Source organism: Vespa velutina, chromosome 5 (assembly GCF_912470025.1).
Source record: "Vespa velutina chromosome 5, iVesVel2.1, whole genome shotgun sequence".
NCBI classification, from domain to species: Eukaryota; Metazoa; Arthropoda; class Insecta; order Hymenoptera; family Vespidae; genus Vespa; species Vespa velutina.
The window spans coordinates 7782675-7810441 of record NC_062192.1 but is presented as its reverse complement, the minus strand read 5'-3'; the positions used below and the strand labels follow the sequence as shown (position 1 = coordinate 7810441).

General features: G+C 34.7%; 1 protein-coding gene and 1 long non-coding RNA gene across 4 annotated transcripts in view; one reads left to right on the top strand and one right to left on the bottom strand.

The window, feature by feature from the left end:
• LOC124949566 lies at positions 1 to 26259 on the bottom strand. Its single transcript, XR_007101098.1, has 3 exons — positions 26150 to 26259; positions 25845 to 25955; positions 1 to 476 (listed from the first exon to the last, which is right to left on the bottom strand). It is a non-coding gene; the product is annotated as an uncharacterized LOC124949566 (long non-coding RNA).
• The window catches only part of LOC124949564 (zinc finger protein basonuclin-2-like), a 208952-nt gene that overhangs the window by 5033 nt on the left and 176152 nt on the right, over positions 1 to 27767 (top strand). For 2 of the 3 annotated variants that reach the window (XM_047494835.1, XM_047494844.1), the window contains exon 2: positions 15760 to 15951. In XM_047494835.1, the coding sequence (XP_047350791.1) occupies positions 15760 to 15951 (192 nt within the window). Of the gene's footprint in view, positions 1 to 11085; positions 11221 to 15759; positions 15952 to 27767 lie in introns of those variants that run through there. The other variant, XM_047494836.1, reaches the window with a different exon arrangement.

The following is a 27767-nucleotide window of genomic DNA, read 5'->3' as shown; positions in this document are numbered from 1 at the left end:
CTTACAATGTAACAAAATAACTTACAACTTCAAATGTAAAAAAATAAAAAAAAAAAAAAAAAAAAAAAAAAAAAAAAAAAAAAATATTGATAACGTTGATCGAGCAACTTTTCGATAAGTCATTTAACACGTCGAAACAATTTCATTATTTCTACTGTACCACGTAGATAATTCGATGTGGCGAACTGAAAAAAGCCCCGAAAAAAAGGAAAAAAAAAAAAAAGAAAAAAAGAGAAGAGAAAAAAGAAAAGAGAATTGGAAGGCCGCAACCCTCAGGATGTTATTAAAGGACAGGACGTCCTTTAATCGCGTGCGCGACTAAACCGCAGTCCCGAAGCCGCACGCTAATTATTTATTCTTCGTTATGCCCTCCTTCTGACGTGGCGTGACGATTCCCTCTCTACGCGTCCTCTCTCGTCGAGTCCTTTCAACGGTCTTTTCTTTTGGGGAGATATCCTATATCCTCGACGTGATTCCTTAACAAAAAAAAACGTTATCTGTCTAATCTTCTCTTTTTGGAGATTTTTTTCTCTTTTTCCTTTTTTTTTTATTTTTTATTTTTTTATTTTTTTATTTTTTTATTTTTTTATTTTTTTATAAAGAATTATAATTACGCATTATTGCGACTTAATACGATTCAACTGGATGGATAATGAGTTGGATAGATTAATTTTATCAAGATATACAACAAATTGCAAAGAGAATATATGTAATTATCTATTAATGGAAAAAAAAAAAAAAAAAACATTTGATATGGGTAAAATATCTGCTTGAAATTATAAGAAAAATATAAAAATAAGATTTTCAATGATTAAAATAATAATTCTAAAGTGATTTGTTTAATTTTGAATGAAAGAAAAATCGTTCTTAAGGATCTAAGCGAAAAGACTTATTACCTCGTGAAATGAAACGTTGCCACGGCAGTATTGCGTAGCTGAGAAAAGAGAAGGTTCCTTTGACATTACTGTGCTATAAATCGCCATTACATTGTAACTCATAATCGTGTCCCCTGAAGGCACAACGTCGCTTTAAAACATTCCTCTTATGTTCGGCGCCGGTAATAAACGGTTACAAGACTTTTCTCATGTTTCCTTTCACGAATTACCTTTTAAGCATCTATTCAACCTAAACGAACGTAACGATGTCCCTTATTCGATCACTACTTTTATGTAATATTTTGATATTTATTATTTACTTATTATTAAAATATATTACGACGAAGTTGCAGATTCCATTCGAAGAGTCAATTTTATTTCGATCGAAGAGAAATTCCAACCCCAGGCAAAATTTTCAATCTCGACTATGTCCAGAAATATATATATATATATATATATATATATATATATATATATATATATATATGTGTACTTTTTTTTTTTCATCGAACACAATGGAAACGCGGAGAAACCTCGCCGAGAACGACCGTTTCGAAAGTCGATAATTTCGTAGAAACTCTTTAATCGTAGAAATCGAGTAAATATACTTCCTTACGTTTACTCGTTAAAAATGGAAAAAAAAAAATAGAAAGAAAAAAATTCGTTGTGCAAACGCGTGTATATATATATATATATATATATATATATATACAAAAATACAAACGAAATTGAGTTTTGATCTAAAAATCTAAATAAAATGTAAATGATTATTGAACTGAACGTAACAAATCACTTAGGTAGCCCATAGAAAGTGGAATATCCGATTGAGAGACAAGAGATAAAAGTCGTAAAGCACATCGACATTAAAACCGTCCGAAGACGCAACGATGTTATTTATTACACTATTCTCATTATTTACAATGACAAAGGCATGCTCGTTTCGCTCGTAGAAGCAAGAGCGAGAGAGAGAGAGAGAGAGAGAGAGAGAGAGAGAGGCGTCATTAAGTTATCGAGCGTTCTTAATCGAGTTACTTCGACGTTCGCTAACATAAGACTTCCCATAAATTCGCGAGACTTGCGAGCTTAGGTACGTTTAATTAGTCGAACAAAGCGACATGAGTCTGTGTTAGTAGGTACACGGCCAGAAACTTGCGTTTATTTTCCCGTGTTGGATAAAGCGCATTTATCGGAATGCGCTTATGCTCTTCCGCTTTGTGCCTCGTGCCCTTTATATAGTCTTATAAGGATTGTACTTTTAGAGCATGGTCCGATTCTCTCTCTCTCTCTCTCTCTCTCTCTCTCTCTCTCACACACATACACACATATATATTCTTTCTTTCTCTCTGTTCATTCGTATCTACGGTACCCTGGTCAAACACGACCCATCGATTCTTTATGGCGCCATTAAACGTACGCGGAGTCATAGTCGCATAGTAAACATTATTATAATCCGAGCGTGGTGTTCCATGGCCGTGCCGATTACGCCACAAAGGGCACGGACCGAGCTCTTTACGAGCGCCGACACCTACCAACCGATCGACGTGCACGAAGCGAGAGCAGAAAGAAGATAAGGAGGAGAAAGAAGAAGAAGAAGAAGAAGAGGGAGAAGAAGAAGAAGAGGCGTACTCGCGTCGATATTCCAAGCACGGATATTAAAGTAATTGATGCCTCCATAAAACGATGCGCGGAAAGTCGACTTCTCGATGTCCCTGAGACCGTTTGACCGTAGTAAGCACGTATTCCTGTAATTTCCTTTGCTTTCTCTCTCTCTCTCTCTCTTTCTCTTTTTTTGTTTCTTTTCTTCCTGTCCTTCTCTCTCTCTCTCTCTCTTTCTCTTCCTCTCTCTCCACACCTGTTACAATATTACGTTTTGGAAGTCGTTCGATCAAGTGTATATCGTAATTTAAAAATTCACCACAGATCCACTCTTAAATGTTTCGGTCTTCTTCCTTCGTTTTCCTAAGATACTCACGAAGATTTATCGTTGGCTATTATTAGACATAAATCATCTTTCCTTCAAGACTTTTCAATACCGTCTTTAAACGGACAATCATATCTACATAGTATGCACATAGATCGTATATGAGATATAGGATAAATAATGATAGAAGAAGGAGGGAAAAAATAGATGATTCTATTGAGAAAATGTCAAAAAATAATGTCAAAGAATAATTACAAGGAAATACGATTACAAAAATTGATCAATAAAAATTAATGTAAATGAATAATTAAAATTATAAAGAAAAGTTATTTTATATGTTTTAGTGTTGACTAAATTTTCTTTTGAAAATATTGTACCATAGCTTTATTCTCTAACATACATTTTAATCTTATAACTTGGTAAGAGGATAACGGAAAGGAAAATGAGAGAGAGAGAGAGAGAGAGAGAGAGAGAGAGAGAGAGAATGAGAGAGGTAGAGGGCAAAAAAAAAATATGCAAAAAAAAAAATGAAAAAAGAAAAACGAAAAAGAAAGAATCAAAGAAAGAGGAAGATCGTTCAGCAGAAGGTAGAAAAATATTTATGAGAAAAGCATCCTTTCTCATAATATCCCTGTTATACCTTTCGGCCTCGCGTACTTACGAGCACGGTCTAAAGCCGCGGGAAGAAGAACTAAAAAGGGAAGGCGCCGAGGTCTAATACGATCTCACGATAGACGGCATCGCTCGCGCCGTAAAACTCGCTTTTACACTGTGGAGGCAGGCGTGCAGTCGTCGCCCACGCGATCCACCCGGTCTTTAAATCGTTCGAGTACCTACATCCTCTGTGTTCTGTTGCGAACCGGGGACACAGTGTCTTGCTGCCCGAGTTATATTGAACAGCTTTGACTATGACCTTCGGACGATGAAAGAAAATGTGATTTCTTAAATATAATGAAAACGTACTTGTGTATTTTCTCTTTTCCTTCTATTTTTTTTTATTGATTTTTTTTTTCATTCGATTAAAACAACTGATTATTCCGGTGAATCATGATAATTAACGAAATAACAAACGCATTTTAAATCGTATTTAAGAGATACTCGTTGTTTTTTTCCTCTTCATTTTTGCAAATGAAACATAATCTCCAGATTTTTTCCACGCGAGAACTTTCTGTTTTTTTTTTTTTTTCGAGCTCGTACATATCATCTTCGAAAGAGGAACGTAAAACAACGACAACAGCAACAACAAAATTGAACAAAAATTGAAAGAAAGAAAATAAAAATAAAAAAACAAAAAAGAAAACAAGAAGTAAGAAAGAGAAGGTGAGTTTGGTATAGGTGCGAGCAGGCGATCATTCTCGATGGACAGAAAATAATTACGTCGAACGGTCGGCTCTTTGGCTTAGGTCGATCGTAAGGACTTGAAAAGGGAACGGCTGAACTCGGAGCTTTGGGATCCAAGTGATCGTCAGAGAAAGAAGGAGAGAGAGAGAGAGAGAGACAGAGAGAGAGAGAGAGAGAGAGAGACAGAGAGAGGAATAGGGATGCTGCGTGGAAAGGGCACATGGAAGGAACAGCGTGTAACGATGTATCAAGCTGTTGCGCCCCTGGCGTGTCCAGCAATGGTGGCGTGGATCGTCGCTTTGAACTGGACCGTGCCGCTTCGGCTTTGCATCATGCCTTTACACGCTCCCAATGCCCAAACGAGGAACGATAATGCCTCTCGCTCTCGTCCTGTTCCCGCGCATAGACACTATTAATTTCGTATCCCTTCCTTCCCGGACCATGGACCACAACAGGCTCGATATGCCGACCGATATGCTGATTTCTTACTACCGATTATTGACTCGTCGTCTTTCTTCTACTTGGCTTCTCATTCGATAGCTGAATGCATTTACTGTATTGTATATATCTATACTGTACATTGTAATACAGTACGATAGATACTGTATAATATATATTGTATAAGATTTGCAAAGCTTTCGTTAAAATTCCTATTCGAACGTACTTACGTACTTATTTATTCCGTATAAATTGTAGTTACTTATGTGTAACTTTTTTTTCTTTTTTCATTTTTTTTTTTTCTTTTTTAATTTTAATTTAATTTTATTAGAAATTCCGTATAAATTGTAGTTACTTATGTGTAACTTTTTTTTCTTTTTTCATTCTTTTTTTTTTTCTTTTTTAATTTTAATTTAATTTTATTAGAAATAAAAGAGAAATTAGAAATCTTACGAATTAGATTAAAGGATGTATTCGTATTTTAATTTGAAAAAAAGAATCGTCATTGACATCCATCGTGTTAGATGGAAAAACGTAGCAATCGAGTGAACGTTTAATGGTTAGTGAGTATATTACTAAGACAGGTTTAGCGACATTTTCAAAGAGCACATGAATGCCGATGATCTTGTTCTGATCTAAAAAAAACGAGAGAGAGAGAGAGAGAGAGAGAGAGAGAGAACAAAAAAGAAAAGAACAAAAAATACTCTCTCAACGCCGAGACGTTGAATTACATGGCTCGTTGAACGTTATCTTGGAAGATAGCAGTAGATACGTTCTAATATCGAGAAGCCGCGTCATCGAGTTTCCTTGCTTCAATGACATAGTCCAGAAAAGGATGGTGTTATCGGTAATGACGGTTTGACAGGTGCGAATCTTTCTTTCTCTTTTCCTCTCATCGATCGATGGTTATAGTTATAAAACTGATAGGATGCGGAATGACAGGAAAACGCAAGATACATTTCGCACGTGCCATATCTATATATACAACTAACGCTACTTAAGTATTTGTATAAGTGTGCGTGTATGAAGGATTCCGGTTCGAATGATCTTGCCTTTCCACGTCTCTCGATTAGCCTCTTTACATTTGCTTCTTCTTACTTCGTGTCATAGACCTGTTCCTAAAGATCTTAACATCCGATAATACGAATTACTTCCATCCAAGGAAAATCATGTCGACTTAACTTGTATTTATAATATCGATATCATATGCGTCCAATATGATTAAAAGTAAATATAATCGTTATTTGTTACAATTAAAATTAAAATTTCATACTGAAAAAAGATACGGGATTGGTGAAACGATCGAAGTAATCCTTGAATATATATATATATATTTTATACATACATACATATATATATATATATATATATATATATGTATATATATATGTATGTATGTATAAAAAAAATGAAAAAGAATAACAACCTTGTTAAAAATGTTTCAAATCGAAACATTTTAAAACTTTTTAAAAATTATCTGTCAAGTTTGTACCTAACATTTGCCAAACAATAAAATAAAAGAACTTGCATTTTACTTTATTGATGTAATGAATTCGATCTATGTGTTTAGAAAATATATCTTTATAAACGTTTGTCTGAACTAGAACACAAATACAGATTTAAAACGACACGTACTTATAACAAGAAGGTATCCAAGATAGGTCCAATGTACTCAGACCCTATCTCGTTCGTTCCCACATCCTGTACAAAGCTTGATGGAAGCTCCTACGACGCCGATCATTTTCTCAAGTTGGTATAGTTACGAGGTAGATCGTTTGGGTTCGCAGTGTAACATGACGCGGGGGTGTCCAAAACCGAGGAAGAAGAGGAGGAAGAGGAAGAGGAGAAGAAGGAGAAGGAGAAGGAGAAGGAGAAGTGGAAATAATAGCAGCAGAAGCAGTAGTAGTAGTAGTAGTAGTAGTAGTAGTAGTAGGAAGGATAGGAACCCTTAACCGAAAAGGGAAAGGTGGGAAGGAAAGGGTCCAGGGGAGACGAAAAGCCCGGGAAAGGGTATCTGTTGTCATGGTCCCTGATGTTCCATTATTGATTAAAGATGGCTGGCTCGCTTGGCTGCTTACTGGATGGTGGACTAGCAACGCCATTTTAATATGCGCAATTATAATGTGTACCCAAACCCTGAAGGAGGAGAGGGAAGGAGGGTGGAGGGTTGTACGAAAGTAAAAGAGACGCGTGTAAGGCAGTGGAGTTTTGCAAAGGGACGAAACGATATCCATCCATCTATCTTTGTCTCTCTTAACAGGACGAGTGACCCTGGCTATGCTCCTGGGAACCAAACTCTTCTTTGTTTGCCCGAAATCAGAGGGGAACCGCGTAATTGAGGAGTTAATTAGGACGCGTTCGGTGCTTTAATTGGATTCCCTCGTCCGCTTGTTCGTTCATCCTCTCTCTCTCTCTCTCTCTCTCTCTCTCTCTCTCTCTCTCTCTTTCTCTCTCGTCGATGCTTCTTGCATCCTTGCTTGCTCTTTATAATGTCTCAACAGGTTGCTCCGTCCTAAGATAGTACACGCTTTCGCGGTTCCGAACGCGAAAATCGATCGTTTCGAAGAGGCAAGAGGGAGGTCTAAATTATGCTCTCTTAAACGATTTAACCTTAGGATCGATACGGGCACGGTAGCGTGTTCTGTTCTATTCTGTTCTGTTCCAGTGTATTTCTCTTCAGTGCTTTTGCGAAATATCGTTCTCTCGGCTTGAATATTTCTTGCTCGTTATTATCAATAAGGAGGATTCTTGATAAAAGATTGTAAATTTGTTAATAACAATTTAATGCTTAATCATTTTTACGATCGTTATCATAGCAATTAAATTTGATTTAATTAAATTTTTAATACATAAACTAATATAAATATAAAATATTTATTCAATCATTGAATATGATCAGAGAAATCACGTATGTCCTTGATAGCCGTTCTCACGGTGACCATGGAAAATAGGATTAACGGGGAATGTATACATGTTGGGAGACGCATCGAGATAACCGTGACGACAGCTCGTTAGTGAAGAGCGGCGGGGTTACAATGACGTCGCGACGTCCGATACCCGATAACGCGAGCATCGCGGTGGGCGTACGATCCCAATATGTTCAACCCTCTCTCTATCTCTCTCTTTCTCCCTCTCGTTTACTCATTCGCTCTAACCATACCTGCCGCGTGTATCACAATGCCCGTAATAGGAGAATTAATGCGTGTTGTGTGTGGTCGTGTCGGACCCTCCGGAGATTCGCGAGATCCCTGATAGCATTGTCCGAAGCATAATTCGTGTGTGCAATTAATCGAACCCAAAGTATCACAACGGCACTCACGGATATAGAAACGTACGTACGTAAACCACATAGGTAGATAGTTATGTATGTATGTGAATATTTTTCAAAAATTTCATCGACGTTCGATTCTCCCTGTATCGTTCGTCGAAAATTTTGCTTTTTTGTTTTCATATGGAAAGAAAAAAAAGGGTGGGAAAAATATATTTCTTCCCTTTTCATAATTCATAATTGGATGTAACGTAAAATTCGAATTTCAAAAGGTATGACAGAAAGTTAGATATAAAACGTTCATTCGGCATTACCGAACGATGATGTATTTTTATATTAAAAATCATTTTCACATTTTAAAATATATTTTACGAAGATAGAAAACAATTATATTATTATTTCTTTTTTGTTTTAAAATACGCGAAACAAACTTGATTGTTAATCTTGATCATTTTGAAAATACGAACGATTTTCCTTATCGCACGTCAATCTTCGTAATTTGCGATGTTATTAAAAAAGAAAAAAAAAAAAAGAAGGAAAAAGGGAAAAACGAGGGAAAAAAAATATATACATATGTACAATAACGTATGTAAGTACACGTGTGTCATGAAAATGGCCGTCCAATACGTCTGCGAAAAGGATAATGAATAAAATGGTGAATAACGACGTTGATGCACGCGTTCGCCTCGAGGAAGGATCGGCAATGACCGGACCGCCCCTTCCCTTCTTCATTCACTGTTTCTTTTTCTTCTTTCTCTCTCTCTTTCTCTCTCCCTCTGTGTCTTCTTACCCGTTCATCCTCCCTTATACCTTTCGACGCGTCCTATCCGCACTTCCTTTCACGGCATTAACGCATTTCTTATTTAAGTGAACGTCCACGCACACGTAGGACTTTTTCCTTCGAGCGTTATGAGTGGACGAGTCGATAGGTCGTTGACAGGGGTCCGTATCTTGACGAGTATTCTTCAACCCTTCTTTATTAAACATAATAAATCATTATAGACGCGACTCGGGAAATCAATGGTTATAAATAAAGCAAAATATTGAGACTTTGCAAAAAGAGAGAGAGAGAGGGAAAGAGAGAGAGAAATTCATATTGGTTTTTTCTTTAAACGATCGTTTAAATCGTACGAAAAGAAGATAAAAAGAAAAATAAAAGAAAAATTATATTTTACACACATATCTCAAATTCTACGTATGTATACGTTACCAGGTATTTTCAATCTGATAATTTCTATTTGAGGCCATTATTTTTTTCTTTATTCTCTTTATTTTATATATATATATATATATATATATATATATAAAATATATATATATATATATATATATATATAAAATATATATATATATATATATATATAAAATATATATATATATATATATATAAATATATATATACATACTCACACGAACACACACAGAAACACGTATGTATGTAGAAGCACGCAAAGGAACCCCTTTTTGTAATTGAAACGTGAGATTCGAATATACAGTACCGACAAAATTTTACAGCCGAACGAGATGTAAACTCGTCGTTAGTAGGGGTACCAACGCGAAATTAGCGAAATGTTTCCTTTCACGAGATACCACCGGTGGATGAAACAAACTCGAATTTTGCGCTAATTTCGAATTCGTTCAACGTTTGCCCGTATTTATGTAAATGCCAACTAACGACCATTTCCTGATTTTTTACTCGCCAAATATTCTCGTAGCTTTCATCCGATCGTCCTGTAGTTTATCCGAATTTATTCGATTTTCGGTGCTTTCAATGAAAACTGCATTATGTCACGATTTCTAAATATGAACGTCCTTGAAAAAGTTGACGAAAAATTAAAATAGAAAAAGAAAGAATGAAAAAAATATATATATGCAGATTCAAATTAAAAATGTATTTCTTTTAAGATTAATTTTAATGCATATATACATTTTGTTTTCCTTTCTCTCTCTCTCTCTCTCTCTCTCTCTCTCTCTCTCTCTTTCTCTCTGTCTCGTCTGTTTGCTTATTAACATTTTGCGAATATTCAAATCGTATTTTAGTATTCCTCTCGAAAGAATAAGGCAAATGATTAAAACGGTCGCGTAGTTCAGTAATTAAGCATGACGTCATCGGCGGTATAAGTGCTCGGTAAGGTCGACCGATTACTTTCTACTTAAAGATGGGTTTTAGAAGCAGCCTTTAAGACGTCACAGCAATGAGCGATGGCCGCCGTTATTCGAGCGCTCTAATCACGTAGCTCGGTGCTCTCCTTCTAGAGAGCCACGACATCGACCTTAAATACCTCGGGAATCATGAACGTCGATACGAGTTCAACCCATTTCGAGTTCGCTTACTTCGAGTTAAGTTACTGAACGGAAATTGTTTCTCTTTATTTTTCTTTTTCTTTTGCATTTATCTATCACAGCTATTATAAAAATTAATATTATCTCTTTGAAAATAAACTCTTCTTTTGTTCAGTTATTTAAAATTTTTCATAAGTACAAGATATACGGAGTTTGAAAATCATAAAAATTTACACGAATTATTATTAGTTTTATCATGATTTTTATCACATAAAAATTCTTATAAATTTATATATAAATTATATTTCATATGCGAGATCAACGCAATTGTAATTATAATTTTTTTTTCCCCTTTTCATCGTTTTATCTCAATCGTTTCGATGAACTTTTGAGCTACTCGAAAGGATATATCTTAGGTAAAAGAGAAAAGAAAGAAGAAAAAAGAAGAAGAAAAAAAAAAAAGAAAAAGGAAAGTAAAGAGACAAAAAGAGAGAAGCAGAAAGATTAAGGAAGTGAATGCGGCATGAGACGGCGTGACTTGTAGGAATTCGTCGCCAGGCTTTCCAAAAGTTAATGGAAGACGACGCTCAAGCGGCGTCTGTCGCGCGCGCGTTAGTCCTCCGCCGTGACGCGAGTTGATAGCATGACGTTGGACGTTTTGTCGTCGCGTTTAAACTACAAATTCGAACGTTTTGTCGCGCGTAATTACGTGACACGAAACACGAGTTTGCGCGTACACGTGATGGCCGCTTGCATGCGACAATCCCATTGTCGTAATCCTTTATACGATGGACAACTTCAAAAGAAAATATTTTCGACACACTTCCTGGATTTCGAAACGCATTTGTAATTTTTATATAGACAAACAAAAAATCTATTAAAAGAGTCCTCTTCTCAGGAAAAATAATTATATGATTTAACAAAAAAAAAAAAAAAAAAAAAAGAAGAAAAAAATGTAAGAGAAGAAAAAAAGAAAAGAATATGCTACGATCGATTTATTAGGAAAAAAAGAAAAAAAAAAAATTAGTAACCAGACGAGCCTACGGCGAAAATTAACTACATCATAGCATGGATTATTCGTATTTATGAGTGTTGTAAGTAAAGCTTGATCGTACATATATACGTACATATATATATATATATATATATATATATATATATATATATATAGGTAAGTATATCTATAGATAGGTACATCAAAGCTATAGCAAATCGTACGTCGTCGATTTGCATAGGTCGCACACGAGGTTGAACCTCGGCGTGCTTTTAGACGGCGTTGGTCATCATCCTTCTCCTTCTCTTTTGCTCTCTCTCTCTCTCTCTCTCTCTTTCTCTTACTCTTTATCTTTCTTCGTCTCTCTTTTTCTTATTCTTCGTCCCTTTGAAAATATACTATACATATATCTCTCTTGCACTCGGCGGTAGCGTGTCGCTACGAAATTGATACCTGTCGCGAAATTGCCTCGACGTAAGTGTAATGTTCGGTAAAACGCGTAATTATCCCCCTCCTCCGCACACTTTCGTTCCGCAGTATATCCGAAACGCATTGCCCGAAGGTTCCGCATTTATTTCTTTCCCCTCGCACTCGATAGCTCGCAATGGGCGAACGTAATTTTCACTTATCGTCGAGAAAGATATTTTCGAGATATCGTTCGGCATATTTCTTCACGTTGTGGTCATCTTAATGACGACGACGACGACGACGACGAAGACTCCAACGATGATAACAATGACGACGACGATGATGATGATGATGATGATGATGATGATGATGATGATGAGTGATGTAAGATGAAATTCAATGATGTTGTAGGTATTTATGTTGACTATTTCTTTTTATAGAAAACGAAATGAAAGTTACTAGATAGATATTTTTTTCTCATCTATCATATGTTCCATGTTGGAACGTGAACGATTCCTCGAAAATTTTTTCTTTACGAATTAGTTCCACGATTTTAATATACCCACCATATAAAATCATTCATTCAGTACTATTAAATCTGTATATTACCTATGGTACTAATCATTTATAAATTTGTATCTATTATGAATGATTAAAAAGGGATTTATATGTATATATATGTGTATATATATATATGTATATATATACATGTTTGTATATATATATATATACATATAAATCTATATGTGTATATATATATATATATATATATATATATGTAATACAAATGACGAGATATTAAAACGTATCAATACATTTATTATTCGCATAAAAATATTTATTACGAGAAGAACTTGATATAATTCTCTAGAGTTCTCGATGAAAGACGATATAAACCCCGTAACGTTTTCTTCGAGGTTGCCACGTTAATGAAGTAGTTTGACTTGCGTTTATCTCGTTAGAGCATCCTGGCGCTTTGACATTGCGAGCAACGCTAGAAGGATGAAAGAACGAACGAACGAACGAACGCCCATCGGCCAGCTGTCGTTGGCCCGGGATAATGTTCATTTCTTTCGACAACGTTGAAAAAAACTAAAAAAGAAAAAGAAAAAAGCGTTACGATCAAAAACCACGCGTAATTCTACCTCGGAACGAGATGAACAGCTAGAAAATTACGATCGTTTCTCGACCTTCCATGATTACACGTATCTTTTCGTGACTTCATTTTCTTGAACGATATTAAAGAGAAAATCGTTTTATATCGACCGTTTTATTACGTTCCAGAAGGACGTGATCGTTTCTATTTTTCTTCTTTATTTTCTCCCCTCCACAATCTCCCCTCCACCCCCCCTCGCCCTCTCTTTTTTCTGCTCCAGCATCATTTCTTATATCATTTTTTTTAATTATTAGATTTCTTTTTCTTCTTCGTTTTGTTTTTTTTTTCTTTTCTTTTTTTTCTTTTCTTTTCTTTTCTTTTCAGAACATTAAGCGTTATCTTTTCTCGAATATCTCCATAATTTATTCACTATATCTTTGTGCGCATTTATTTAAAAATCTACAGTTCCATATTTAATAATCTTTATTACATGTAAAAAAAAGCAAAGTAGGATTTCCGTTTCACATTTATATCTCAAATGGAAGGACAAGTTTTTCATAGACTCGTTCGTCGAGGCAAATCAAACAGTTAGAAAGCGTCCAACGTTGCGCTACATTGTTTTTCTTTAACGTTCTTATAACTATGTAGCAAATAGATTATTGCAAAAAATAACATCGATCTCGTCTATCGGATTAGTATGTATTCACATTTTACGCCGACACGTAGAACCTTCTATCGTTCGAAAAATTATTATCCGTGTAAACTGAACAAAGAGGATAAAAAAAGAAAAAAGAAAAAAATACAATCGTACAAAAAGAAGAAGAAGAAGAAAGGGAAAAGAGAATAAAAATGGAAAAAGAAAAAAAGAAATACTCGATCGAAATTTAAAAAGTAGAGAAATATTTGCTATAATTAGACGAGCGTGTTTTACTTAAAATTTATGTCTTATCAAGGTCGGACAAATGTTTCCTGTTAAACATGGAAAACAGAGAGAGAGAGAGAGAGGGAGAGAGAGAGGAGGAGGAGAAAGAGAGAGAGAGAGAGAGAGAGAGAGAGAGAGAGAGAGAAATAGAGATGGAGAGAGTGAGTGAGAGCGGGACGGAGAGAGGGAGAAAGAGAAAGAGATAGAATATGTTAAACTGTTTCCTACAGTTTGGCGGAATGTCAGTTCGATAAATAGAAAATAATTCGATGGCTCCGATTAGAATCACGAGCGTCGAAGTAGAGCACGTTAACTCACGAATTTTAGGAGTTTATTATTTCGGTTTTGGCGTTAACTGCGGCCGAGGTAACGACAAGAGACATTCGCCAGACCACCCCGAAACTATACCCTTCTGTTCCCCTCTTCTTCCTTCTTCTTAAAGCCCCCGATTGGACTCACTTTCCATTGCGTCGTGTTCAATCGTGCCCTGATGTTCGAACGCCGAGGTTGAAAATAACTAAATTTCTAGGATGGTCGAAGCTATGGAGGTTTTGCTGAACGGTGACGTAAGAAACCACGAGAGTTATGTGGAAAATGTGTAAACTCGTCGTCGACTACAAACTAGGATGTTATTACTTATGCATGTATATATTATGAGTATATATATATATATATATATATATATATATTATATATATAATATATATATATAAATATATATATATAAATATATATATAAATACATATATATATATATATATATATATATATATATATATATATATATATATATATATATATATATATATATATATAGGTATCTGTCTCTCTCGTCTGTGTAAATATGCTAGATCAGTAAAATGAAAATCATGGCGTGCAGCATCATGTATATATGTATTTCATGAAATGAAACACCTTTCGTTTCCTCAGTTCGTAAATGGCTATTATCAGTGTAGGTATAACCTCACGTGGTAAAGAATATAATTCGCACGTGTCAACAACTCGCTGACAAATATTTCCTTTTCTCCTGGCGGCAAGCCATGTTGTAGATGCATTGGTACGTGTCAACGGATAGGCAACGATTGCACGTTCTCCCTCCTTCGTTATATTCCTTCTTCCTGTTGCCTCGTAGCAACGTATAAGATATATTAAATAATTAATTAGAAAGGAAAATTCTTATTTCAGAGAAATGTTATGTACTATCTCGGTAAAATAAAATCATCTTTTTATTTTGACAAATTTTGAACTATATTATATCTGATAAATTTTCCATAGAAAAAAAAAAAAAAAACATTATTAATAACTTTACTTTTTTTCTTTTTTTGTTTGTTCAATCAATACTTCAGATCGTTTTATCAATTCGATAAAAAGACATTTAATTCATCTTCTTACACGTTAGGTTAACGTAATATCAAAAGGAAAAAAAAAAAAGGAAAAAAAAGGGAAAAAGAAAAGCAAAAAAAAATCATTCGAGGCGCCTATCGCTCATGAGAAAAGGCAAAGATTACGAGAGTTCTTTTCTCTCTTATTTTTCACGCCAGAGACACTCACACAATGGACCACACGCGCGACGACCTCGAAACGAGCAACGTCTTGGCTACGACGCAGGGTCGTCGACGGCTCGTGTCGTCTATCTTTGTTAGAAAGGCTCGCATTCGGGCGAGAATACTAACGCCTCTCGTCTTTCTTCTTACCGGTTAAAGAACCTTTCATCCGCGATGTTCTGCCGATGCCACGCAGATGACTTCGTCGGGACTCGTGCTTGTAAACGAGCTGCAAGATTGACGAGCAAACTATATTTTTTTTCTCTGTCTTCCTTTCTCTCTCTCTCTCTCTCTCTCTCTCTCTCTCTCTCTCTCTTGGTTTTTTCTCTCTCTATTTAACGATAAAAAGTTTAAGCTCATAGTTTCAACACGACGACACTTTTCTTTCAGTTCTTTTTTTATCTTCTCCTTTCTCTCTCTCTCTCTCTCTCTCTCTCTCTCTCTCTCTCTCTTTCTCTCTTTCACTCTTTATCTTCTCGTTGAAATATTTATTATATTATTTCTATCCTTTCGTACGTAATAAATTTGAAATCTGTCCCGTCGAAACAGTTTTTCTTTCATTTCTTTACAACGTAAAAATGAAAGATTACAAGTAGACGGATTAAATCTGAGACGATAACAAATCCTTGAGACGAAACAGAGATCGTTAATTATCGCGTTTGTTTGCAGTGGCCAACGTGGTTCTTCCGGCCTGATTTACCTCTCGCTTCGACTCTGCCTACAACAAGTCACGTTGCAAATTCTAGCAACGTCACAAGTTCGAATGTATTGTCATCAAGATCTCATCAGGATATTCAAAAGGGATCAGAGAATCTTTATAGTAACAACAGGATTCATGGACAAACGCCAACTATCTGTACGGTGAGTCATTTTTAAATATCTATAATATTTCGATGGTTCATTCGGTTTTTACGAAAGAAAAAGAAAAAGAGAAAAGAAAAAAAAAAAATATACATCTTGATTTTTCAAGATATTCCTACATATGTTCTTCATCGAATTTATTCCAATAATAATTGTACAATATGTATCGTTATGATAAAGTAATTAATTTATTATTAGAAAATATTAGACTAAGCTAACTATGATAATTTTCTAAGTCTAATGGGAAACGACATGGTACAGAAACGTACGAGCCGGCACTTGTGTCAAGGTAACGAACCTGATTACCTTTACTAGGCTCAACCCGAAACGGGTGACTCTCTTTTCAGACCCGGTCGATATCCAATTTACAGTTTTGTCACAATCGTATTACCTCGTTTCTTGGAAAAAGTGAGGGAAAGTAGGAATTGCGGAAACTCAATTGCGTCGACGTGAATCGAACAAGAGACGTACTTACATACATACATACCTACTTTCTGTCCTTGTTGTATTTCAAAACGATCAAACTATACGAGCGCACGTGCCTCGTTTAAACGAGAGACTCTTTGGCTCTTCTTCGTTAAATATAAGAAATAAATATTAGAGTAAGTGAGACAGAGTGATAACAAATAAGGTATAGATAATGATTATTCTGGATATATTGACGTACGTCGTATGTATTTCGTACGCTCACTGAATTATATTAAAAAACAAAAACAAATATTTATCGTATGACACAATGTCGATTATAGATTATCTCAACGGTGACCTCAATGCTTACGTTTTTTTTTTTTTTTTTTTTGTATTTCATTGCTCGTATTCTGTTTAGCTCGTTAGTCGTAGATACGTCGTAGAACAGTCAACGTCGTTCGAAGATCGTCAGCCTAATAATAAAATTTTAACTATACTTTTATACCTTTCCTTTCGATGTAAGTATATTTTTAATTATTTCAATTCTTTTATCAAGCAACATATAATTATATCTTAAATGATTAATGTATATACCTTATGTACATATATATATATAAGTAAGATTAGAGTGGTAATTGGATAAAAATCCAATAAGTTCCGTCGATTCTTTCGTCGTCTTCTTCTTTTTCTTCTTCTTCTTCTTTTTATTATTATTATTATTATTATTATTATTATTATTATTATTATTATTATTATTATTATTATTATTTCAGCAATTATTATTTTACCGTGATAATTGTTACGTAAGAATATTTATGATCTTGCGATAAATCTTATTGTTACAATCTAACTCTTAAGACAGGAGAATGGATTGTCCTTTGTCTAATAGCATTCTATTCTTGATTAGATCGATCGATTGACAATATTTCTATGTAATTTTATCGAGTAAGAAAAAGACAAAATTATTTTTAATGTTACAATCTCGATCATTTTTCTTTTCTTTTTTTTTTTAAATATGAATCGACGCGGAACCGCTTTTCTTTCTTTCTCATTCTGGTTCTCTCTCTCTCTCTCTCTCTCTCTCTCTTTCTCTCCATTTTAGAAGAACTCGACAATAATGCGTGCGTGCCCGAATGTAATTGAACGCCGTTATACTCCCTTTATTTCCCTTCGTTTCGTTTTTTTTTTTACGAGCGAAAACGGGAAACGACGATTGCTAGTGACTATTTTTATTTTTCCACGTAACCATCTAACATCGTATCCAGGATACGCATATGGATACTTACGCTTATGATCGTAAGAGATAGCAATATTTATTGGTTGAATTATTGTGTAACGGAATTTTTCACGCAAGAAGCTACGATATTGATATTTTTTTTTTCTCTATTTATATCTACGTACGTACGTGATGTACATATATGTATATATATATATATATATATATGATGTGCATACTTATATATATATTTATATATAGATGTGAAAGATTAACTTCTCGAATCGAGCAGATTAAGATTTCGTAGCGTTTTTTGTTTGTTTTTTTCTTTTTTTTTGGAGGAGAGACGATGATTGAGTAACGTCGAATCTCGTTGAGATTCAAAGCACACTAACGCAACCTTAATGATCATGGATGATGTTAATAATAATGGTAGTTTCAGTGATTGCTCCGCGACCAATTTCACGGCCACTCGGTATTTTTCTTTTTTACCATTTTTTTTCTTCTTCTTCTTCTATCATATCTCGATGATCACTATATGTATTAGTTCGTACTTATACGTATATACATATGTATGTAATACACAGTAGGAAGAAAGAGAGAGATAGATAGATATATAGAGAAAGAGAAAGAGAAAAGGAAAGAGAGAGAGAGAGAGAGAGAGAAGATAAAGCTACCGATGGAAACGGCAAACGACTGGGACGTTTAATAACGACAGAGAACAGCACTGAAATTCAACCATAAAATCATTAATCGCGTCGTTTACCCGCTTACGATTTACCGGGCAACGAGGAAGTAGCTAGAAGCGAAAGGGAGGAGCCAAGGAAAGGCCACACAACGATGAACGGTGACCAACCGTTAATGATGACGAATGATCTACTTTTTCTCTTTATAAAGTAAATTTTTAAGAAAAAGAAGAAGAAAATAAAATGAATTCGCGAATATAAGAACTATTTTATAAATATTGTCCACTTTGTTTTCTTTACGTTTAATCGTTCATAGAGATTTGATTTATAATTTAGTCAAATTTATCGATCAACAGTTGCCGTCTTCGTTTCCTGTCGAATCGTCATTGAAATTTACGAAATTAAAATCGATTAAAAATCATGTCATATATTTCTTTATAATATTATTTTTTTCTTTTCTTTTTTTTCTTTTTTTTTTTTTTTTTGTTTTTTTTTTTTATTTCAGAATTAACTTTCTCTTTTTGAATTTTTGAAATTTATATTGAATTGAAAAAATGATTTTTTTTTTTTTTTTTCTTTATATAGATGTCAACGATATATCACACCTTTGAATCGTTTAATGTTTTATTAGAACCTTTATTATTTTTTAATAAAAAAAAAAAAAAAAAAAATATATATTAAAATTCTTTTTTTCCTTTTTCTATTTTTCTTCTTCTTCTTTTTTTCTTTTTTTTTTTTTTTTTTTTTTTCTTTTATACAGATGTCAACGCAATATCACACTTTCAAATAGTTAATTTATTCGAACGTTCTTAAAAGATACGAATCGACCTTAATTCATATGACTACCTAGTTGAATTGATCTCGTTCGCGAGCGTGCCACGCCGACGTTCTCTCTAAAATTAGCGTGAACGCGAATGTACGCGCTCGAGTCGAGCGATCGCTGCACGCTTCTACCTAAGAGAGAAAAAGAGAAATGCATTTCTTTTTTAGTACGGTTTTTCTTTTCTTTTTTTTTTTTTTCTTTTTTTTTTTTAAATACGATATAGAAAACTTTCCGCTTGGATGAATATTTACATTAGTATTTAAATTTCTCATGTGATTCGTCACGCGAGGATTGTCATTTTGTATTAATTGTGTGTGTTTTAACGATTTTTTCTTTTTTTTTTTCTTTTTCTTTTTCTTTTTTTTTTTTTTTTTTTTTTATTAAATACTTATTTATTAAATATTCACTGGCGATCGGAGAATTAGTTTTGTTAAAAATTTTAACACAAAATGATAAACTTTCTGCTTCGATAAATACGCGGTATATATTTTATGTTGCGATATAAGAAAATAAATTGTATTTTTTTTTTCTTTTTTCTTTCCCCCTCCCATCACTTTTCTTTTCCTTCAATTTTCATAATAGCAAGTGGTCTCAATTTTCTGCTTCGATAAGTAATACCTTCGTATACTCGTAGCGTTTTTTTCTCTAACGAAGAGTAGAGATTCCTGAAAAAATATCTTTAAATTACATTGACCAATAAATCTTGTCAATTATCATTAAAATTCATTTACGCAGGTACATAATGGTTAATGTAAAGAGGAAGAAATAAAGAAAGAAAGAAAGAGAGAAAGGGAGAAGAAAAATAGAAGCTTAAGTCGCTTTATCTGTAATAACAAATAAGATTCTAAGGTGGCACAAATTCGAGGTCGAAACGAATCGAATCGACTTTTTTCCTTTTTCTTTCTTTCTTTCTTCCTTTTTTCTTTTTCTTTTTTTTTTTTTTTTTTCAAAAAGCATCACACGTAACTCTACGTCAATTCATGAAGTTCGTCTCGTTCGAACACGGAACTACCGTAATCCTTCCTCGATGATGGGACAATGGCTACCATTGGTCGCAAATGAGACGGACAAGCGACTCGTTATTAGTTATTCGACTGGTCACCGACAAAAAAGTCAATAATTTCACCGGTGGCGGCTCTAACGACGAGAGAAGCGACAAAAAGCTCAATCTATCAAATTGTCACTGGCCTTTCTATTTCATAGCTCCCCGCCATCCTAATAAGCAATCTTCTTCAAGAAAGAAAGAGTGAGAAAGAGAAAGAGCGAAAGAGAAAAGAGAAAGAAAGAGAGAGAGAGAGAGAGAGAGAGAGAAAGAGAGAAGAGAGAAAGAGACAGACCGTATACCGTAAACCGACATCCAGCAGCTGAATGGGTTCCGGCCGGTACCGACTACCGATTGCCGACTTCGATCACAGGGCCGCTTCTATCTTTTTCTCTTTACGATCTATTCTAAAAAATATTTGACTATCTATTTTAGACCAAAGTTCAAAAGCGTAAATATACTTTGACATGGATATTCCCAAAACCATGAATCTTCTTCCGAGGATAATTAAATTCAATTTAAAAAAGATTATGAATAATTTTGAAGACAATTTTGAAATGTTTACGATTGCAATGTTCTTTTTTTTATTTCTTTTTTTTCTTTTTTTTTTTTTTGGAAAAATGGTTATTGTTACGAATTGATAGATAGAAATTAATTTTATTCGTATTTATTAACGATAAATATTTTATTATGGATCAGTCCCTGTCTCTAGAAAACTGTCCTTCGGAATATACACCGACCACGAGCCAGAGACGATCAGTACGACTACCGTATTTTCTTGTAATGGTTCGTAGAATAAAGATGGACATCGCACCGGTAGTTAATAATTCCTTTATGTCGTCGTTTTGTTTTCGACGACATATATTCATAGGAACGTGTCTTTTAGCAATCGTAGACAACGTCGTCACGTTACATAAAACGACATTTCATTTACTTAAGACACTTTATCGAAGGCTCGTTAATTATTTCCGAGAAATGAGAAGACGACGAAAAACGGATTAACGAGCTTTCGATCGTAAATGATTGATTGTACGACACTTTCGGTTGGATTCATTCGGGATACTTAATGATTTATCGTCTCGAAAATGTTAATGCTGCGAAGCTAATTGCTTGGGAAGAAACGATCAAGAGAGAGATAACGTGCACTTAATAGAAGAAAAAAGAAAAGGAAATAAAAAAGAAAGAGAGAAAGAGAGAGAGAGAGAGAGAGAGAGAGAGAGAGAGAGAATCTCAGCGACCTTTCGTACCACCTTCGGGGCTAGATCGTGCCGAATGTGAGCATCGATGAGTCACTCTTTACGTGCCAAAGTGTATTTTCAACGCTGACATCACGCGTAATCCTGTTGATCAAGTTCAACGTCGATCGATGTTGAACGCGTATAGGCAAGGTAATTAGCCCGTTGAGGAAATTGTTATATGGTATTATCGTTATTAACGAGATTCTAACATTGTACTTGAAAATCCTGAACGAATTCACAATCTAAAGAGATATGAAACACAAAGGCCGTTTTTTCATGAAATTTGTCGTCGTATTGTTAATCGAATGTTAAATTGTTAACTTTTGTGTCATTCGAATAGTATCGAATTTTTAAAGAAATTGAGAATTAACTAATTAAAAAAAAAAAAAAAAAAAAGAAAAAAAAAAAAGAAAAAAAAAAGAGAGGATAGGAGAAAAGAAAAGAAAGATGAAAAAAACGAGTATTCTTTTTTTTTTTAACGTAGAAATTTACGTAGAATCTGAATGTAACGGGCAAGTACAAGCTAGGTAATAGTTACGCTTAAGGAAGATCATGTAAGGGATAATAAAATAAACTGGACTTACGATTACGCGACATTCTTGCGATATATTTGGCCGAATGTTATCGCGAGTATTTCAAGGTTAGTGGAGGGCGCATAAATGAAAGACCGGAGTCCGGGATGTTGTAGTTAAATCCGAAGTAGGACGGATGTAAGAGGTTTACGGGCTTGGACATCAAGATGAGGTGGTCGCGGATCGTTAGCAGGTCCGTTTTTACTCGGACTTCTCCTCGTTCCCTCCCCTCCTCGTTCATGGTCCTCCCTCTTCTCGTACCTTTGACTTGACTCGTAAGCACGTGGAAAGCCAAGCTGATTGCGAACTGGCCTCCTACCAGATCCATGCCTGAGTTACCCGGTTTTACGAGCGTTGCGTGTGGTCGCGCGTTGGAAACTGGTCACTTTCCGGTAGGATATTTTAAATTTAAACGTCCCCCACCAAATAGGCTTCTTATTGGGCGCGATATATCGGATTCCACTTTCGCGATTTCCTTGCGTTAATTTCGATATATGTATTAACGAAATGGGCTTTATCAAAAGTAATCATTTTAATGTTTTATATATATATATATATATATATATATATATATATATATGTAAAAAAAAATATATATAAGACATAATTTTGTAACTAGTATATCCGTTTGATTTGATTTTTTATTCGAAACAAATTGGATATCGAAAGAATCATAAAAATTTAGAAAGGAAAGACACTTAAAAATATCTAAGTAGGTACTGTTAATACTTCATTGAACTATCTGAAATAAATATGTACGAGTCTCATGGTGGTCTGAATTTATATTACATCATTATAAACCAATCTAAATTATGTAAACTTTATAAAAATGATCTTAGCACTGTGAGAACGGGTTTGCCCCGATATGAAACTGGGATACGTGTACGTATGTACATATCTACGTATCGACGTGTTTACCAGCTGCCGCGGTAAACTGAAAGAATGCGGTTTTGCTCGTCTTGGCTTAGCGAAGGTATTTGCTTTATACCGAACTTCTCTTGCGTGAAACATTAAAATAACATATGAACTTGATTTCGAAGCAGCTATTACCAACTTTTGTCCTTACTATTTGCCGATCGAATCTCATTATGCCCCGTGTCAAATCAGAAAGTAGTTCTACCTGTGTATTGTAAGGCATAGAATACAAAAAAGATGACAGTGAGTTTTTGTTCCTTACGAGAAAAAAAAAGAAGTAAGAAAAAATATTAACGAAAAAAAAAAAAAAAAAGAAAAAAAAAAAGAAAAAGAAAATCAGACAGATTCGTCAATATTCGATCGAAATTTTTTATCCGAGCAAGTTCAATCCGAAATATATTTGAAATGATATATATATATATTTTTTTTTTTTTTTTTAGCTAAGTAATATCATTGATAAAGGTTATAAAATTTTTGATCGAAAAGAGAAAATTTGGATAATCGTGCAATCGATTTCGGGACAGTTTTGGTAATAAAATCGGTTTGGCAATGTACATACGTATTGTACTTATGTATGTACATCAACGAAACGTGCTACGTATTATTAATGGTGTCACGTATGCTGGAACGTATGTACACCGTCTCATCATGGACAATAACCCAAGGCATTGTGCGATCGGAGATTGCGTAAGATCGGGGCCATTCTTTCGTTAATCGGAAATAATCATACGTTTTAAGGATACGAAATTACAGTCTCGTAAAATAGCCATGACCGATCGCACAATAAATATGATAAATTAATACGCCGCTCTTTAAAGAGGGAACCACTTTTCTCTTATAGGCCCGTAATAAAAGCTGTTTACATGCGCGGTTATAAATATATTAAGAAGTCGAAGTAGGCCAAATACGTTCGTGGTATTTTAATAATACTCGTGCATTTTCTGTCCACGCAAATTTTCTTTCTCTCTCTCTGTCTCTCTCTCTCTCTCTCTCTCTCTCTCTTTCTCTTTCTTTTTCTCTTTTTCCTTTATTATTCGAGAAACCCTTCCGAAACTTGTACTTTTCGTATGATCACGAATCTTTCCCCGTTATTTGAGAAGCCCGTAACGAATTTACAATTTTCTTTTAATTTCGGACAAGCTCTTAAATCCTTTCGTTTATCTTCTCTCTTGATTTTTCGGAATGACGGTGAAGACTGTTTCGAAATTTCAAGATACGGTTATTCAAGGGGCCAACGTAGCTCAGAAAAAGGACTTCGTAGGAAAGAAGAAGACAAGAAAAGAAGAAGAAGAAGAAGAAGAAGAAGAAGAAGAAGAATCATGAAAAGAAGGAGAAGAAGGAGTAAGGGATTAGGTCGTGGGGGTTGAGAAGGTGAAGTAGTCGGGGGTGGTAAAACGGGAGGAGGAACATCTGCGCCCTTAATTATTTTACAGATTTAGTAGATCGTTATGGCTTGTAAAATTACTTCCAATTTCACGCCCTTAAACTTATTTTATCCGCGCGTTAGCTGCCTATCGGTGCATCGCCGCAAAAGCTTTCGAAGGATATTGGGCATCCTTCGTGGCTAAATTAATGGCCCCTTGTTTATGACTGCATCGACACGCAACGATTCCGTCTCGAATTCCCGTATATACGATGGATAATATGATTCTTTCTCTCTCTCTCTCTCTCTCTCTCTCTCTCTCTCTCTCTCTCTCTTTTTCTTTCTTTCTGCTTCTTTTTATTCTTCTTGTCTATCCTTTGTTTTTCGATGTTACAATCAAAATTTATCATTGAAAGTTAAGAATTCTCCATTTTTCAATCTTTTTATAATCCACTCTTCCTTCCTACGATAAATTAATTTATTTACGAATACATACACGTTCATACGGAAACATTATAGCAGTATGTGAGAGAGAGAGAGAGAGAGAGAGAGAATCAGTAAATCGTTTCCAACATTCGTCATATACTTTTTTTTCTATTCGATATCGATATTTAATCGATTAGATTTTCTTGAAGCGAGTCGTGTTCCTCGAAGTGATCTTGTGCAAGAAGGAATTAAGAACGACGACGGTAATAATGAGTGTAAGTAATATCAAGACGATAAAAAAGAAAAGATTAAGAAAAAAAAAGAAGATAAAAAACAAAATAACGAGAAAATGTACAATTTCATTGGTAGTAGCGCTACACGACTGATTTTCCTTCGATGTCGTATTATTTTATATACATATCCGTCTTTTAACATATATATATATATTTATATATATATATATATATATATATATATATATATATATATGTTAAATATATATATATGCAGAGACTTGTAGTATAGAAACAATCGAAGTAAAGGAGATTATATTACGCAGCAACGAACGAGTAACTGCAATGTAAGAAAGAATCATAATCGTCGTTACGTAACGCTGATGCGAGACTAAGCCGCGTCGTGCTCTTGTCATCTAATTTAATGCTAATCATGGAAGATAGAATCTTGCGATCCGTTCTACTCGTCATCTCCGTCGTCGTCTTCGTCATCTTCGTTGTCGTCTTCGTCGTCGTTGTCTTCTTCTAATCGTGACAACTCGTTTATGTATAATCCTTCAGAAGCACGGAGACGACTAGTCTCACATCTCCATATAATCTTTCCCTTTTATTAACATCGTGCATTTTAAATGAGTATCGTGAGAACAAGAGCGCAATTTTAATTACCACGAGTGTTACCACACCTTTGTTCGTCAAAAACATGAGCGTAAAACTTTTACATGATACTTTCGTGAATTTGTCGTTCTTTTAATATTTTCCTCGAGTTATTTTATACGTCTATATAGTAATATTTTGTGTTAGTAATTTTTTACACCTGCGAATGTTCATACGAATTATATTGAACGAAAAAGGAAAAAAAAAAAAAAAAAAAGAAAAAAAGAAAAAGAAGAAGAAGAAACGAAGAAAGAAGATACCCGGATCAACTAAAGAGATTATTTTATTTTCTATTAACGAGAATCATAAACTCAAACCTGAATAATGAAATTCACGGCGTCGTATTATTCGAATATCATCTTGAAATCGATGTTCACGGTTTGAAACGATAAAAGGCCATCGATTCGTCATCGCGCAATCTGATAGAACTAAAAAGAAAACAAAACAGAATATATATATATATATATATATATATATATATATATATATATATAAATATACACGTAATTACGATCATCTGAAAGATTCCACGCGTTTGCGATACATTTCACGAAGAATATTCGTTTGAATGAGGTTAGACATATCGAGATAAATCTACTTGTATGCATATATACATACGTACACAGATAAAGATTTTACGCGAAACACCAGGACAGAATCGGAATCGAAAATCGACGAGGGGAATTATCCTCGCGAATAGCGACGCGCGACTACCGGATGCTGAGAGCCGGGGCACGAATCACTGTAATTTAATAAATTGCGATAGCTGCCGTCCCGGGGCAAATTGTAGCATAATCATTCATTAGTAGGTCGTGACTTAGCGTCGGTACTCGCTAACGTGAGTTAGTGTGTGTTCCTATCGATATTTCTCTCTCTCTTTCTCTCTTTCTCTTTATTTACGTGTATATAAGCGAAAGAGAGAGATAGAGCTAGGCTATAGGCTTTATCTGAAGCTCTTCTCTCATCGATGCGGTTGACCGACTCTTATACACGTTTTCTCTCTCTCTCTCTCTCTCTCTCTCTTTCTCTTTCTCTTTCTCTTTCTCTTCTTCGAGTCTATACATTTTGCTTAGAAACGACTTGAAACGATCAAAGAGGAGTCGTAAACTTCTCTCGATTTTTCCCTACGTGGAATCTTAATTCTACGGTGGAACCTCTATAGATCATGTAATTACAAGTGCCACCAGTGTGTCCTCGACTCATTCACCTTCGCACGATCCGACATCGCAAATTCCTCTGAGGACAGTAGGACATCTCGTTGTACCTCCTTCGAGCCTTCCTTTCCTCTACGGTTCACTCTCAACAAACCCGATAATATTAACGATATCTTTATCTTATGGTATAATAATATTATAATCGAAATATACATGTAAAATATTATTATTTAAATAACTTCGATCTTGTTCTCTATCTATATCTTTTTCTGAAACGATTTATTTAATATTTCACTTAGACGAATTAGAAACTTGTTTAATAATTTATTATGTAAAAGACCACACGCGTGGCGAATATACTATGAAAGGATTTGATCGTCTATATTTTTTTTTCTTCTTTATATTTATTAGTAAGAAAGATAGAAAGAGAGAGAGAGAGAGAGAGAGAGAGAGAAAGAGAGAGAAATAAAAAGAGGTAGTAATATTGACCACGAATGCCTTTGATCGATGAAATCTCGATCGAGAAATGCCACGTTGTTATTAGCCTCGCACTAATTTCTCATAATTAGCCTACGTGGTAATGAAGTTATTGCCGGTTCACGTGTAACGAATTACATGTTCTTTTGCATAAAACGCGAGCGGAAAAGACGGTATAATACGACGTCGTTAAGTGATGATTAACGGAACACGATTCTCTCCATCCTATCGGGCTCGAGCGCGAGTCAACCGATTTCTTCGAATTTTAATGAAACCCAGAAAAAGAGAACGAAAATTGAGCGCTTGATTTCTTTTGCACGCTCTTGATGAGATGCATTAAGAGAAACAAATTTCTCAACGCTCTCCATGTAAACTTTTACGATCTTGATACCAAACGAGATTCGACGCTTAATTTTTTTTTAAACGAACTATATCAAATTTCGTGAATCATCTTCAATTAGCCGCACGATCTTTTCTTTTTTTTTCTTTCAAATCGACTACACTTCTTTTTCTTTTTCTTTCTCCTCTTTTTTTCTTTTGCTTTTTTAATCTTAATCGGTCTAATTGATAACGTAAACGTTTATTTCGTATTTAACAAATACGATCACA